Consider the following 16,981-nt stretch of genomic DNA (forward strand, 5'->3'; position numbering starts at 1 on the left):
GACTCCATGGCAACTAACAACAACAATACTGTATGCCACGCATGGTGCATGGGCTTGGGGCTCTGTGTTAAGTGCCTGACTGGAACCAGGGTCCATGGGTTCTAGTTCCAGCATTGCTGCTTGCTGGTTCGGTGGCACCGGCCAAGTCCCTTCCCTCTCTGGGCCTCAAGTTCTTCAATGATAATGTGTGGATTTGGACTAGATGAGCTCTGTGGGGACACTGCTAGTTGCCTTCCCTCTTTCCTTTATCTGTAGCAACAGAACCCTTCATTTTTAGCTGGGCACGTGGCCACCTGGAATAAATATTATTTCCCAGACTTCCTACAGCTAAGTGTGGTCATGTACAAACTTCTGTCCAATGAGACTAAAGCAAAAGTGTCGTGTGATATCTTCCAGAAAGCCTTCTTAAAAGCCAGGTAACAGGTGCCCTTGCCTCTTTGTGCCATCCTCCACCTAGATGCCTGGAATGTGAAGGTAGTGGCTGGAGCTCTGGCAACCACATTGGACTGTGAGGCCAAAGGCCACATTGGGATGGTGGAGCAGGATACTGGTAGGAGACTATATTGCTAATTAGTTAGTGGAGACTGTAGACCAGCCTTGTACTTCAAGCTTCCAGATTGGTTTACTTTAGAAAGAATAAATTTTTTTGTCTTATTTAAACCATTGTTAATTCTATTTTTCTGTTACTTATAGTCAAGTCTAATCCTTTCTGATATAAGCTCAAACATTCCTTCTATGAGTACGATTCTGCATTGTGTCTTTAGATGAATTCTTTAAGAATTTGCTTCTTGTGGTAGGCAGAACAATGGCCTTCCAAACATTCCCAGCCAATGTACCTCATACACAGCTGCTATCCGTCTGTCAGTAGAGGCTTGTGTGTTGCTATGATGCTGACGAGGTTTCAAGAGCTTCCAGACTAAGATGGACTAGGAAGAAAGGCCTGGTGATCAACTTCGAAAAATCAGCCATTGAAAACTCTATGGATTACTAAGTTCCAGTCCACAACTGATCATGGGGATGGTGCAGGACTGGGCAGCATTTCGTTCCATTGTGCCTTGGGTTGTCACAAGTTTGGGATTGACTCCACGGCAACTAGCAAAAACAACAACAAAGAGGTCTACGTTCTAATTCCTGGAACCTGTGAATATGCTACATTACATTGCAAAGGGGAATTAAGGTTGCACATGGAGTTAAGGTTGCTAATCATCTGGACTTAAAATAGGGAGATTATCCTGGATTATCCTGGTGGGTCCTTAAATGTGGAAGAGGGAGGCAGAAAAGAACCAGAGAGGTGGCAGCATGTGAAGGCCTCAGTCTGATGTTGCAGGTTTTGAAGATGGAGGGAGGAGCCACAAGTCGAGAAATGTGGGTGACCTCTAGAAGCCAGGAAAGGCAAGGAAATGGATTCTCCCCTAGAGCCTCCAGGAAGAATGCAGCCCAAATGACACCTTGATTTTAGTTCAGTGACCCCACTTTCAGCTTCTGACCTCTAGAACTGTAAGATAAAAAAATTGTATTGTTTTAAGCCATTAAGTTTGTGGTAATTTGTTACAGCAGCAACAGGAGACTAATACGCTCCTTCTGTTTTCTCACTGGTAAAATGAGGATCATGATAACACCCACGTTACAGAGTGCTGTGCAGCATAAGGAAGGTGGTATATGTGTGGTCCTTAGGACAGGACCCAGCACACAGGAGACATGCAAACCACATTACCTCTCAGGAAAATCATCCCTTCCTCTCATACCTCTAGTCACCACCATTAACCATAAATGATAATATTTCCTGAAACATACTGATACCATGTGCTTGGGACTGAACTAATGGCTTTACTGTTGTTGTTGTGTGCCGTTAAGTCGATTTTAACTCAGGGACCCCACGTGATGGAGTAGAACTGCCCCATGGGGTTTTCTTGGCTGTAATCTTACAGAAGTAGATCACCAAGCCTTTATTCTGAGGCACTGCTGGGTGGGTTTGAACCACCAACCTTTACATTCGTAGTTGAGCACAAACCATTTGTGCCACCCAGGTTCCTCTCTCTCGTCCTTGCACACAGCTTTATCAGCGCCCTGAGCTCACTGTCTGGTAACTATCTTCTAGTCTCAATCGGCTTCAGAGCAGTGGCACATCTCTGTCATTCACCAAACACTTACTAAGCACCTACTACGTGCCAGCTCCTGAATTGGCCCTGGACTATGACAGTGAATAAGACAGACAGACTCTGGTCTCACAGAGCTGTATTCTGGTTGGGAGAGAAGTGACAGATACTGTAAACAAGTGAACAAAATCAGAGAGCATTAAGTGCTATGAGGAAAATAAAATAAACAAGAGGGACAAGAAGGAGAGAAGTGACATCAGCTGGATGAGAGGGTGAGGGCAGGTCTCCCTCAGAAGCTGACTTAACTTCTGTGCCCCATGAACTAGCGTGGAGCCTGACTTACATGAAGAATTCAAACATTGCTGAATTGGATCTGATCTGACCATTCTCTCAGATCAAACTCTATGTCTGCAAGTTTGTATCCTTCCTGGGCAGTTGCTGGGCAATTTTTTCCTACCTAGAAAACTCCTGAAATTCCCTTCTTCTCTCTGAACACTTCTGAGGAGAAAATTAGAAATAGGGGATCCCCTAGTTCTCCAGAGTACCCCCCTCTCTTCCTATACTCCAAAGCTCTCTCCGCAGCCGCACCGGCAATGTGGACTGTCTCCCTGGCACCTGGCATTTAGTTATTGAATAAAGCATACCATGTGGTCAACTTAACAGGGAGCAGCTCCCAAACTGGGGTCCAGGTCACAGATTGTCAGCCTCTGTAAAAGAGACTGAGGCTGGTATAAAACAGGTGAGAGTAGACTGCTTTAAAAGCAACAACTTACCCTAGAGATGCTTGGCAAAGGGGAATGGATGAGGCTAGTCGTCCATCTAAATCTTATCAGCAAGCACAATTTGGTAATGTTGGATAGTTATGCATTTATTTACAGATGCATGACTTCAGTCACTCTTATTTCACTCAGAGGCTACACCTACCCTGCGCTGGTATTATTTTGCTTGCATTTTCAGTTGCTGGAAGACAATCCACCGGTAATTTGGCAGTGGTATAGAGGAGGGTTTGCAAAATCAGATACCTACAGAGGCCAGACAGCAGCCCTACAGGAGTGAAGCTGCCATGTTGTCAGACAATTGGGAGCAGTGGGGAGTTGGGTGAACTGCAGAGTCCCTGCCACATCTGAAGGGGCGTCTGCCACCAGCCCTTACTGATTGTCACTCAGTTACAAAATCTAGTTCTCCTCCCCACAAGGGAAGCCAAAAATATTGATTTTTATGGGAAAGTTCTCAATTTGTAGAACAATTCAGGGTCAAACATAACTCACTGGAGGTCACCATTGCTAAAAGACCATAAAAATCAGTTGCCATCGAGTAGATGCCTCCTCATGTGACCCCATGTGTGTCAGAGTAGAACTGTGCTCCGTAAGGTTTTCAGTGGCTGATTTTTCTGAAGTAGATTGCTAGGCCTTTCTTCCGAGGTACCTTCGGGTGTATTCGAACCTCCAACCTTTCAGTTAGCAGCCAAGCATGTTAACCATTTGCACCACCCAGAGACTCCTACCAATTCCTACTGCTAGTAAAAGAAGTAATACACACACTGCTGATAATGACAGTAGTTGTTGTGAGTTGCCATTGAGTCGATTCCGACTCATGGCGAACCAACGTGTGCAGGGTAGAACTGCACCATGCGTTTTTCAAGGTTGTGACCTTTCGGAAGCAGATACTCAGGCCTGTCTTCCGAGGTACCTCTGGCTGGTCTTGAACCACCAACAGCCAATAGCTGAGTGCCTAACCATTTGAGCCATCCAGGGACTCCTGGCATTTATTGAGTGCTCACTCAGTGCCAGGCAGTTTGATGAGCACTTTACATGGAGCATCTTATAAAACTTCACAGCAAACTCACAAAGCAGATACAATTATTTCCCCCTTTTTACACATGAGAAAATTGATTTAGAGAGGCTAAATTCCTTGTCTAAGGTCACAGGGCTGGTAAGTGATGGTTGGGATCTGAACTCAGGCTGTCTGGTATTAGATCTGACATGAACTCCAGGCCTAGCTAGAATATAACGCAAATGTTGGTTATGATGAGGCTGGGTAAAACCTGAGACTAAATATGCATCATAAGCTCAGATGCAAAGCTTTGTTCTATGTCCTTTTTACTGTATTCATTTATTCATTCAACAAACATTGACTGAACACCTACTATATGCCAAGGACTGGCAGCACAGGTGTGAAATCACTCTATCCAAGAATAAAGGTACCATCTTCTCTGCAAATTTCTTCTGTTTACCCTGTCTCAGCAAATGTGACTTTCTGTCACCCCTTACCACAGTGACAGGAGTACAAACAATATGTTCTATTCAGCCTTGCCTACAACTTCTCAAAGAAATTTATTTAGAGATTTGAGGACCAGGGAACAATATAGATAGAATTAGTGTAATTGAAGGCTATACACAGTCTTTGGGGTTGGCCGGGCTTGGGTTGGAATCCCAGCTCTGCCCCTTACTGTGTGACCTTGGACAAGTGACTTAATTTCTCTAATCCTCTGAAGATGGAGATAGTGGGGTCATGGCTCATACCTTAAGAGTAGTGAAGATTAAATAAGAGGTAACCTCTGGACAGTATCTAGAACAGTGCTTAGCACAAAGGAAACACTCAATGAATGCTTAGCTCTTACTAGTAGTCCTAGTAGTTGAAGTGGGTCCAGAAAAGTTGTTTTGCAGGGTTACCTTCTTTGCAAAATATCGGGGAGGAAAAGTAGGGAGGAGAGTTCTCAGTTTTAGGGGAAATGCAAGAAGGATTAAGGATAAGACTTCAGCAGACACAGATCAGATGGGGAAAAAACTCATGTGTAAGAAAAGAGCGAACAACCCTTACAGCAGAGAAAGTGAGAAAGGAGGGCAACGGCGCAAAGCTGGGATAAAGACAAGTCTAGGTGTCAGCCACAGCCAGTCACTGTGAGTTTTGCCTGATGGCAAGGCCAGAGGAAAGCTGGCACTAGGATTATTTAAATTGCAGGGTGGATGGTGTAGTAAAGCAAGGGGCCGAGTTCCCAATGAGGCTCTGGCAACTGTGCACCTGGGATCTTGTACCCAAACGTTGGCATTCTCGTTAGCAGCTGGAAGACTACCCAAGGTCAAGGAAGTTCGGGGCAGAGTGAATAAATATAATATCAATAAGGAAAAGGGTGGCAGCTCCTGTGAGGCCACCCCAGGGCTGCTAAGTCAGTACCTCTGGGCCAGGCAATAATAACAAGGATTTCCACGGAGAGGAAAGGAGACTGCGGCTCAGCAGGGAGCATGTGGCAGCTTATGAGATTCCCAAAGCTCTAAGGCAAAGCTGTGGCTCAGGGGCACCCAGAGAACCTCCCAGGTGGTGGGATGCCGGAGAACACCTGCTTGTTCTCATGTGTTTTTCAGAAGGTAGTTTCAGCTGGGCCTAGGAGAAGGGACTGTGCAAGAGCATGCTTGGGGTTTTCATTTGAAAGCCCATCTCCCCCACTAGGTGAGGAGCTGCTTGAGGGCAGGCATCCTTTCTTTCTTCATTCATTCAGCATGTGGCTCCTCAGTACCCTCTCTGTGCCAAGCACTACACTAGGCTCTGGGCATATTGTGGGGGACAAGATAGACATAGAACCTGCTCTCATGGGCTTATAGTCTTTTAGGGGAACACAGAGCATAAACAAGTAACCGCTAAAAAAAAAAGAAAAAGGTGAATGTTAAAGAAGGAACTAAAAGAGTTAAGAGGCTGGTGGGCTGCTTTGAATGGGGTGGTCCGGGAGCCTCCTTGACAAGGTGACATTTGAGCAGAAATTTTCTGTATCTTTGTAACCCCAGCGTACAGCACGTAGTATGTGCTCAATAAATGCTTGTTATACCGAACTGTTGAGAGAGTGAGAAGGGAGAATCTTGATGCCTCTATTGTATATCACTTCTAATCTTGCTTCTCTTCCTCTTTATTACAGCTAACTTAGTCCAGTTTAGCGGGTTACCGTAACAACCACCTCACTGTGCCTCGCCCCTGCCCAGTAAATCACACCAGCACTGACTGGAACCCCATCCCGTCCATTCGGCCCTCAACATCTAGTGATATCACTAATGGGTAAAGCCAGTTATGACCCTTCCTTGCTTGAATTGCCTCCTCCCAAAATATGCGTTGTAAATCCTACTATACTTGTGGTTATAATTCCATCTGGGAATGGGTTTTCACTGTTATGTTAATGAGCAAGTATTAGTGTAGGGTGTGTCTTAAGTCGATCTCGTTTGAGATTTAAAAGAGCAGATTAAGCAAGCAGCAAGAAAACAGCTGGGGGAAGATAGATGCCCTGCCACATGAAGATCACCAAGGAGCCAAGGCGTAGAAGCTGAAAAGAGACAAGGACATTCCCCCAGTGCTGACAGAGAGAAAAAGCCTTCCTCTAGAGCCGGCTCCCTGAATTTGGACTTTTAGCCTCCTAAAATGTGAGAAGATAAATTTCTGTTCGTTAAAGCCACCCACTTGTGGCATTTCTGTTCTAGCAGTACTAGACAAGTAAGACACCACATTTCTGGACTTCCCTTTCTTTCATGCTGAAACAGAAACTTTTCTGTGAGCCATTTCTGTTCCTTTGGGACCTGGTCTCCGCTGCCCTCCCAGCCTCCCCGCTCCCTGTCTTCTTCCTTCTAGCCACACTGAGCCACTGTTTCTGCACCTGCTGTTCCTTCTGTCTGAAGTTCCCTTCCTCGCTTTAGTTTGCTAACCCCTCTGCATCCTCCAGAACTCAGTCTTCCCTAGCATCCTCATCCTCCCCCAGTCTCGGTGCTCCCACAGTCCCCTGTGCTTCTATTCCATGCTGTGCCGTCCTCATCGTCTGTTCACTGGTGTAGCTTCTCTACTAGACTGTGAGTTTCTCCAGGGAAGAGACTGAGACTTTTAAGTCTATCCTAGAGTCTCATACAGAACCTGGTGCTCAGGGAACAGTCATTGAACAAAGATTAACTACAACCCTTTTCCTTATCCAGAAAGTTGCTGGTAAGACCAATTCTTTTCCTTTCGACTGCTTCCTGAGTCGTGGGACAGACACAGCTGCAAGCTGGAGAAATCCCTTGGGCTCTCTCAGCACCCTGCCTACATTTCTCCCTGCCAGCAAGATACCTTGCCATCTTTCTTTGATTGAAATAAAAATTATTGTGGTAAACATAAAATTATATAAAATGTAATTACATAATATGTAAGTTCAGCCATTTCTAAGTGTACAATTCAATGACATTAGTTACATTCAACATGTCGTGTCACCATCGCCACTATCTGTTTCCGAAACTTTTTCATCAGCCCAAACAGAAGCTCAAGCTTCCTTTGATTTTAAAGCACACATTTTAAGTCACAAGGTTTCTGGAATTAGAGTTTGTTTTACAATTGATGTGTACATTAAATATGTTTTCCCCTGCCCTGAAAACTGTTTTTAAGGAGATGGTTCATTTTACAATTGAAGGTGTCTTAGAGCTGCAGGAAGACGGACCAGGGAGAGTAAAACCTTTTATAGCTCCAGGAGAGGGATGGGGACACTGCCTGGGCTATAGGAGCTCACCAGACATCCTATTGCAGTCAACATGCACTTCTTGGCATTGGGGAGCAGAGTTAACATCTCTTGACTCTTATTCCTATTTTTAAAAAGTCTGGTGGTTATAACTGACCCTCATTTAAATTCTAGCTCAAATCTTTGATGATTCTGATAGTGAAAGATGCTAGGAACCTTTCTGAATTTGTGGGAGGGTAATATGGAGAGAAGGCAACAGCTATGGGGCTGTCTCAAATGTCTTGGATGAAACAGAGTTGTTTAGTGAGATGCCTGTTCTTTAGGCTTCCCTGCTGGGACTTACCTAGAGGGTCCTGGAGGGCAGGTGGGGGGGTGCTTGCCCACCACTGTTCCCTTATGTTTATCAAGGGTTGGCATCCAGTGTCAGCACCCCCATGAAGTAGTTTTTTAATTTAGTTGATTGGAGTTGCACCAGTCTAGTTCCTCTCTTCTCTGCACTGTCATGAGATGTTTTGAGGCCAAAGAGACCACCGCATTCAGACTGAGGTGAAGTCGCAGGGGGGCATGGCAAAGAAGAGAAGGGAACAGCTGCTGTAACCTTTAAACCAATCTTAGAAAAACTTGTTGCCCTCCAGTTGATTCCCACTCACAACAACACCATAGGTCATAGTAGAACTGCCCCATAGGGTTTCCAAGGCTATAGTCTTAACAGAAGCAGACTGCCACATCTTTCTCCTGTGAAGCAGCTGGTGAGTTCGAACAGCCGACTTCCTGGTTAGCGGCTGAGCACTTTAACCACTGCGCAACCAGGGCTCCTTCAAAACAATCTTAGGGGAGGCGTTATCATCCTCGTTACATAGATGGTGCAATTGAGGCACAGAGATAGAATTAACTAGCCCAAGGTCACGCAGCTTATAAGAAGCCAGAAGACAAAGAGCTAATGTCTTTAACAAGACTGACAAGACTCCACACCTTCGGATCGTAAACACTTCTGCGCCCCCTCCCACACCACCCAGCATCAGCTGCCTGGTGTACTCCCAGTACTTGTCTCACTCCCTTCCTATGGGTCTCTGCACTTGCTGCCCTTCAACCTGAAACGTTCTTACTTCCTCTCTTCACCCGGTTAACTCCCACTCATCCTTCAGCTCTCCATTCACATCTCACCTCCTCAGGAAAGCTCTCCCTGATTAGATAAACTCCTGTTATGGACTGAATTGTGTTTCCCCAATAGATAAAATGTTGAAATTCTAACTCCTGTATGTATGAATGTGACCTTGTTTGGAAATAGGGTTTTTGAAGGTTAACATGAAGTCACATCAGAGTAGGGTAGTTCCTAATCCTATGTGACTCTTGTCCTTATAAGAGGAGAAGAGACACAGAGGAGAGAAGAATGGCCATTGATGATGGAGGTAGATACAGCTGCAAGCCAAGGAATGCCATGGATCGCCGGGAGCCACCAGGAGCTAGGAAAAAGATAGGGGACAGTTCCTCTCTCAGAGCCCTCAGAAGGAATCATCATGGCTGGTACCCTAATTTGGGCTTGTAGCCTCCAGAACTGTGAGACAATAAGATCCCTTCTTTAAAGCCAATCACTCTGCGGTATTTTGTTATGACAGCAGTAGGAAGCTAAGACAACTCCCAGTATTATGAACTCTCACAGCCCCACGTGTCTCCCCTTGGTAGCACTTAACACAGCTGTAATTTATACATATTGGAGAGAGTCTTTGATTAGGGTCTGTCTCTGCCACTAGACTCTAAAGTCCCTGAGGGCAGAGACCCTGAAAGATGCTTCCTCCTAAAGTGCCCCCAGCCTCTGGCCCAGTGCCTGGCACTTTGAAGGGGCTCATTAAAGATTAACATGTATGATAAATGAGGGAAGGAGTTGTCTGATCCGTGGTTGTAAACAAACCTGAAAATTTAAAATGGATATTTCATTTGAATATGGATTTTTGGCCCAAACACTCACATTCAGGGCTAAGAGGAGTCACTGAATTTTGATACATTTTAAATCTCTTCCATTATCAGTCCGGATATATATTTTCTCCACCCCCCTGACCTGAAAGCGAACACTCATGGGAAGCTCTCCCTGAGGAGCTCTGTGACAGACGTTCTAGATGATGAGGAAGGAGGAAAACACGGCGGGACGGGATCTATTTAGAGGACTCTCACCCCCAGCACTTCCTTCCCCGGCATTCACTCCCTCTCCGAGCTCTTTCTTTTTTGTTATCTTATTTTATTATTGTCCCCTGTGTTCAGCCTCTCTCTCTCTCCTCTGTGTTGACTTCTTTATTTTTTTGGAATGTCAAAGAATGATGCTTTTGCCACCACTGTTCATTGTGTATGATCTAAAGAACAACCTTTTGACGATGGGAAGGGACCCCCATTTCTGAGCACCCACCACGTAGCAGGCAGTGTTGATTTGTTCATTCGTCCACAAAGGTGAGCAGATGTCTTGCACTGGTCATAATTGCTGGGGATACAGCAGTGAGCAGAACAGACAAACATCCCTGCCCTCGAGGAGCCGACAGTCCAGTGATGGGAAACCAAAAAAACCAAACCCGTTACTGTCGAGTTGATTCCGACTCACAGTGACCCTGTAGGACAGAGTAGAACTGCCCCATACGGTTTCCAAGGAGTGCCCGGTGGATTTGAACTGCCAACCTTTTGGTTAGCAGTCATGGCTCTTAACCAGCATGCCACCAGGGTTTCCTCAGTGAAGAGAGGCAGACAATAAATAAATCAAACCCTTTGTCGTCGAGTCAATTCCGAATCATAGCAACCCTATAAAAGGAGTAAATTATCCAATGTGCTAGAAGGTAGTAAGTGTTCTATAAAATAAATAAATAAAACTGGGTAAGAGGGATGCATGAAAGGTTCAGGGTAGGGATTGTTGATTAAAATTTCAAATAAGATGGTCAAGGAAGACCTCCCTGAGAAGGTGGTAGCCACCTATTCATCTAATTCCCTGCAAGGAGGCACAGACACGATTACACCTCCTTTTTACTGAAAAGGAAACTAAGGATCAGAGAGGTTAAATAACTTGCCCGAAATCACACAGCTTGTAAGGGCAGTGCTTGAAGTGACCCCAAGTCTGTATGACTGCAAAAGTCTTTTAAGTTCACTGCAAAGTTCCATCTGCAAACTCCATGAGTTACAGGGGACATTAGCTATGCTCTGAAAACTGCTTGACCGCAAAAATCCAACGGAGAGTTTACATCAAGGACACTTCAAAACTGAAAGGGCAAGATAAAGAGGCAACTGAGGGTCTGGCCTATAGTTCAGTGTTAGATATCTGGTGTTGCACAGCCCCCCTTCACCTCCCCAGCCTCAGTCAGCCCATGGGAGGGAGGGGGTTAAGAGCAGAGTCATTGTCACCCTACAAGGCGCAGAGAGGCTGGAGATGGCAGCTAGGAATGAGTAGCATGTCGGGGGAGCCGGATTGGTCAGAACTCGGCTTAAGACCAAGCTCCCAATGAGGGAAGCTGAAACAGAGGCAGAATAGAGCGCAGTCCTAGTGGTGAACCTGAGCAACCCCCACAATGGGACAGGGTCCCAGCATAGAGCTTTTTGCAATTGATCGGAGTGCACAGGGTAGGGTGAAAATGCAGCTCAGCGAGTCACAAGAGGTCTGGAATCAAGTTCTGCCTCTTCCATTTCTACCCACGTGAGCTTGGTGGGTCTTTCACTTCCATGGACCTCATTGTCATCACCTATAAAGCAATGGCAGGGATGGGGTGTGAATGGGCAGGGACTTGCAAAGCATTTCTTATTGAAGGAGTTGGACTCGGCTAACAAGGTGAGATGGGGAGACAGCGGCGAGGAATGCTGTGCCTGGCTCTATAGAAAACTGCTGATTGGAACCCAAGACCTTGGCGATAGGCTTTAGGGTCCTGGGAATTGGATGGGGAGGTTTGGTAAAGAGAATGTACCGGGGAAGCTAAGTGAGAATGAGCCCATCATGCCTGCTCTTTGCCCAGAGGGGTCTATTCTGGTGAATATGAAGATCAAACTGAACTTCAGTATACTTGAAAAGCAGAAAAGGGAAGAAAATCCATTGGTTATTTTTTTCTTCCCCATCTCAGCTGTGTGTACTGGTCACTGGTCTCTACCTTCCCTTAGACAGTTTGCTTTCACTTTAGCCAGTTAGGATCTGGACATGGGCAATCCAGTCACTGACTCCTCTTTAAGTTCTCTTCTTTTATAATAACGAATTCATGACTCATTATTATTCTTTTAACAAAGAAGTTCCAGGAAGAACCAACAAACCATCCTGAGTTCCTCACCTCCTTCTCCTTCTCTCTTTCTCCCTCTTGATAACTTGATTATCACACGCCATTATGACGTTTGCATTCATTTCAATAATTTGAAGAATTTCCAAATCTACCCACTAATAAATATTTCTTATGCACCTACCGTGTGCATGTACCAGAAGAAAGTCAAATTACCTTGGGAATTATGGAGCAATAACGTACACAGTGTGAGGGCCCATCCGGAACTTCCATACTCAGTTCAGCCCCACTTAAAGGTATGCATGTCTAGGAAAGATTGGTGGCATTCCTAATACGAAATAAACAACGTATGCTTTCCTCCTCCAGAACAAGAGAGCCACGGCTGAGCTGAGCCTGGCTCACTCTGCCACCTTGCAGGCGGAGCAAAGCCTATGCAATGATGAACTTGGAAAAGAGAATTTAGGAGCATCAAGACCCTTTCTTGCTGCAAGAGAGCAAGGATGGAGGTCGGCTGGCTGAGTCCCTATGAGCAAACAGCATGTGGAGGGCAAGACAGGAGAAGCCCCTGATGGAAGAGGAGCTGGAAGATTCAGCAGAGGGGATTTAACAGCCCGGGCAGAGATAAAGATCTCTGCTGTCTGTGCCCCACAGCAAGTCTGTCCTCTCCCAAAGGGGCAAGAGAAAGAGAGAGAGAGAGAGAGAGAACAGAGGCAGCGTGGAGGGTTCGTTTCTGCCACAGACAGGTTGTACCAGTGACTGGCTCCTCCTCTGCAGGGCTGCAAATCCTCTGGGGGAGGCATGGAGCCTGGATAGCGGGGAGGAAGGCACAGGATAGAATGAACACAAAGAGTGAATTTCTTGCTGCCCCTGGAGACAACGATTCCTTTTGGTGACAACAGAGGTTAACAGCCTGAGCAGCAAGCCACCGTGCAGCCCAGAGACACCTTGCTTGGAACAAGTAGTTTCAGTGTCCTGTGGCAGATTTTCTTGAACTCTTCCCTGAAAGGGCAAATTCATCTCTCCATTCTCAGGCTGTTAACATAACTTTCCTGAAAAGTTCAAGAACTTCTCCTATCACTCTCTACCTCCCTGTCTGCACGTGTAGCCCCCTTCCTCCACTCTGCCCAAATCCCATGAAGGAATCCAGCCTGTTAGGGAGTTCAAGAACAGACACAGAGACTTTGCTGTTATTTACTCTGCAGAGGGTTAGGAATAAAGGCTGTGGGTTCCTCTTGATCTCTCTCTCCCCATCTCCCTGTGTCTGCCCCTAACAGGTGGTCATGTCCCTACTAATTCTTCAGCCGACTAATTAATTTCAAAAGCAGCCGTAGAGGCAAGGAAATAGTTCTAATTCGGATTTTCATCAGGAGGTGAATGAAAAAAAGAAAAAAGATCATCTCCAGAGACAAAAAGCCCTGGTGAAAACGAGAGAGCAAGAAGGAATGAGAGGAAGACAAGGTTATCTTTCATCTGGAGTCATTAGCAGCATCTCAGAAAGAAGATTTGAAATCTGTTCGCAACTTCTTATGTACGAGCAGAAAAAACAAAGAGGTGATGGGTGGGAGGGGGATCTTTTTTATCTTTATCGCAGAAAACCCAGGTTGTGGGGACCAGAAGCACTAGCGATGTCATTTCTGCAAAGGCTGACCCTATTTTGATGCTCAAAAGAGCAAGCGCACGAGCACCCCATAAGAATCGCCTGTGCCAACCTTTGGAAATCAATGCACTTAGAACCTTCAGAAATAAGTGCGATCTTTGGGGATAAGTGATTTAAAATCTCTGGACCACTTCCTAAGTGGTCAAGGGCCAACTTCCTAAGGTGGTCCCAGGCCTGAAAGCCCCATATTGACAGAGCTGTTGGAAATTAAAGGCCAGGTGAGACCAGGGGCTTGAGCAGCCACCCTGGCTGCCAAGGCCTTGGCTACAAGTGGAAAGGGAACAGCTACCTGGAATGGGGCCTGGCCCAGCCCTCTCCTTACTGCCTGGGTCTCTCTCTGGGGAGAGGGTCCTGCTGGGCCAAACCCTTGGCTTCCGTGCACACCCCACAACCCTTGGGAAGTGTTGCCGTTCTAACCTTTTCCACATGATTTAAGGAGAGAGAGGCTGTGTGGCTTAGAGAGAAAGTTAAAGAGGGTGGGTAATACATTTGGGCACCAAACAGATGGAATGTTAATGAAAATACTTAGGCCTTTTAATGCACAAGTGATCTGAAGCTACCTCTAGTCCCCTTGTCTCCCGGGAATTATAAAATGTTGAAAACTGCACCGTCTTAGGAATTTGCAAATCAAACCCTGATACAAAAGCATATTTGGAACAACTCACAAATTTCTGGGCACATTTCCCCTAAAAGAATGTCCTGTCTTTCCTCTGATCTCTTAGTGACATATCTCCGTCCATCTAACTAAAATCCAAGGGAGGCAAATTGCTACTGTGATCGTTTCCCTAAAGCAACCCTCATTCACTTTGCTTTTCTTCTTTTTTGGAATAAAAGTGTGTCATAAATGTTTAATTAAATGGAAGTCTTTCCACTGTTAATGACTAGCTGCATGAAAGGCTCTTCCTTTTTTTTTTTTTTTTTTTTTTTAAGGAGAGGTGTGTGTGTGAGTGTTTAAAACAGTCCCTATTAATTTTCTGATATTGATTCTCTGGCTGGGGAAGAGCATATAGTATTCAGCATCGAGCTCCTCTGCAGAATATGTTAAAGGCAGCAGTTTGGATTGAGAAAGGGCACCAAATGCAGTATGCGTCAAATAGACCATCGCTCAGTGAAGTCACTTAGCTATTCAAAACATGTTCAGCCATCACCCAACCGTTTGCACCAACAATGTGGGGCAGGGGGCACAGACTTTCTGCTCTTTCCTCAGACACAACCATTTCCCAAAGAGTGGCTTTTGCTCAGTTTGGTTAGACTCTGGGGCCAGATCAGTTTCTCCCTCTCCCATCGCTTTCCCTCTCTTCTCCGTCTCCTGGCTTCAACTCCCTGCATCACCATCCCATGTTGAGCTTAACAAACAATCCTGCAGTCCCCCGCTTTGCTTCCTGTTGCCTCAAAAGGCCTCTGGTATCGGTTCATAGCAGAAGCCAAATACATAAGCCTTTCTTTCACCCAGAAACATATGCATCTCTCCGTGCAAGTCTTTCTATGGGTGGCTGCAGCTTGTACACACAAACATAGATAACAATTCAAACTGTAGTCCCTCAGATTAAAGTCTGTTGTTAAATGCAGGTTGTATGACCTGCAGGAGTTCTTTTCTGTGCTGATTAACATGTCCCAGGAGCACATGCCTTCATTCATGCCCTAATCTTCCACCTTGTGCACTGTGGCGGACCCTTTGCCCCCAATACATGTACATGTACACACACCCCAACAGCCCTACAAAATAAAGGCAAGCTGCTGACACCCCTGCCCCACTGCTCCCCCACTCCCCCCTCCAACCTCCCAATGCCCTCGCCTCTCTCCCTCCCTGCCTGCCTGCCAGCCTGCCTGCCTGCACAATGTCTGATCCTGAGCTGGCTGCAGTGCTGACTCTACTCGCTTCTGGAGAACAGACATGTCACTCTGCGTGCAAGTGAACTGCCTCTCAGCCTAACCTACCCATGAATTGCTGTTCATTAGAACTTGAGCTTGTTTCCTGTGAGAGACGTATGTATTTTTAGACTTTGTAAATGTTAAAACACACACATACACACACGCAGCCAGCCACCTCGAATGATCTGGGTGGCTCATAGACATTACGAAATGCTCTTGAACTCAGCTTGAGATCCTGGAATAATTAGGATTTACCAAATAAAGATTCTTAGAAATAATAGTGTTTTTTTTTTTTAAAGGAGATTTGCAGTTGATGATGTGTCCAAGACTTTTGGAGAGTAAGGGGAAGAGGAAGGGGGAAAGACGAGTATTTCTGAATTCTTCATTACGAAAAGAGGAGCAGTGTTGAGAGAAGCAGTTAGTTATTTCCCCCCTCATAAAATGCAACGTTCAACCAAATGGCAAATCCTAATGATTCTGAATCAGGAAGAGCACATTTGACTTTTAAAGACAATCTCTTGTTGTTTTCATTATATCATAGATTATTCCAATGAACAGGTTTGGGGAATGGGGGGAGGCGGAGGCGAGAGAGTTGAGTATGGGTTTTGCTTATCGATTTTCTCTCCTCTGAAACTAACCCAACCAACCTTGATCAGTGGTGGAAGGAGTGAAGTAAGAAAATGGTGGAATGTAAAGGGGACTTATTCGGAGGATGGTGGGGAGCGGAAGGGGAGGTGGAAATGGGGGAGGAGATGGGAAATCAAATACCTTCTAGGCAGCAGGTTCTCCATAATCCAGAATGGGTCATAACTTCCTCGTTCTTTTTGCTGGTTTCATTCTCACTTACACTTTTTGTCTTGCAAACCCCTCTGGAGTAGAGCCAATAGTCGGTTCCCACAGCTATGGTCATCAGGCTGAAGGCAGCGAAAGCACCAACGGTGGTTAAAAGCATCTGAACACCTCGATCAAAGAGCCCCATAATTCTTCATTCTATAAACACCCAACCGACTGCTGGTTCTCGGGAGAGTGTGTGTGACCGTGCGAGTACTAAAGCAAAAATAAAAATAATTCCACTACTAATAGAATGGGTATGTGTGTGAATAGAGAATATGGAGAGAGAGAAAAAAAGGGAGGTAAGAAAGCTCACGGAAAAGAGTGTAAATTATAAAGACCACACGGGAAGAGAGGCTTGCCTTTTGAGATCAGAAACTGTTCCAGTTGCAGTGTTTTTGTCTTTAAAAAAAAAAAGGAAAAAAAAAAAAAAAAGACACCCCCCCCACCCCCCCCAAGTGAGATGCCTTAATCTCTTTTCCTAAAATTCTGGTCTCCAGTTTCCATATGTGATATCTAATTTGGAGATGGCTTCCACAGTGAACCAGGGAACAGCCGCATTCTCAACACAATCTCTCATGGTCGGGACCTAGAGAGTTAGAGCTTGTAAGAGCCCAGATGCAACCTTCCGTCTTCGTTCTCGGCTCTGCGGCCTGCGCCATGAAAATCCGTGGCTTCCCCAGTTCTGTTCCTTGGGGGTCTCAGGCGCTTTGGTTTCAGACCAGACTTCCCAGTATTCTGTAAGCCCTTGATCTCAGCTGAACAGGTGCGGGGGTCTCGCCTTCCATGGTTTTGCCCGGCGGCAGCAGCGGCGGCAGCAGCAGGGCGGGCAGGCACG

General features: G+C 45.8%; 1 protein-coding gene across 1 annotated transcript in view; it reads right to left on the reverse strand.

Annotated features, from left to right (window-relative positions):
* The window catches only part of CACNG2 (calcium voltage-gated channel auxiliary subunit gamma 2), a 146,282-nt gene extending 129,859 nt beyond the window's left edge, over nucleotides 1–16,423 (reverse strand). The window contains exon 1 of the mRNA XM_004373818.2: nucleotides 16,081–16,423. Within this exon, the coding sequence (XP_004373875.1) occupies nucleotides 16,081–16,291 (211 nt within the window). The 5' untranslated portion in view covers nucleotides 16,292–16,423. The remainder of the gene's footprint in view (nucleotides 1–16,080) is intronic.
* Nucleotides 16,424–16,981: the final 558 nt, after the last annotated feature.

Source organism: Trichechus manatus, unplaced genomic scaffold, assembly GCF_000243295.1.
Source record: "Trichechus manatus latirostris isolate Lorelei unplaced genomic scaffold, TriManLat1.0 scaffold00027, whole genome shotgun sequence".
Taxonomy (NCBI): Eukaryota; Metazoa; Chordata; class Mammalia; order Sirenia; family Trichechidae; genus Trichechus; species Trichechus manatus.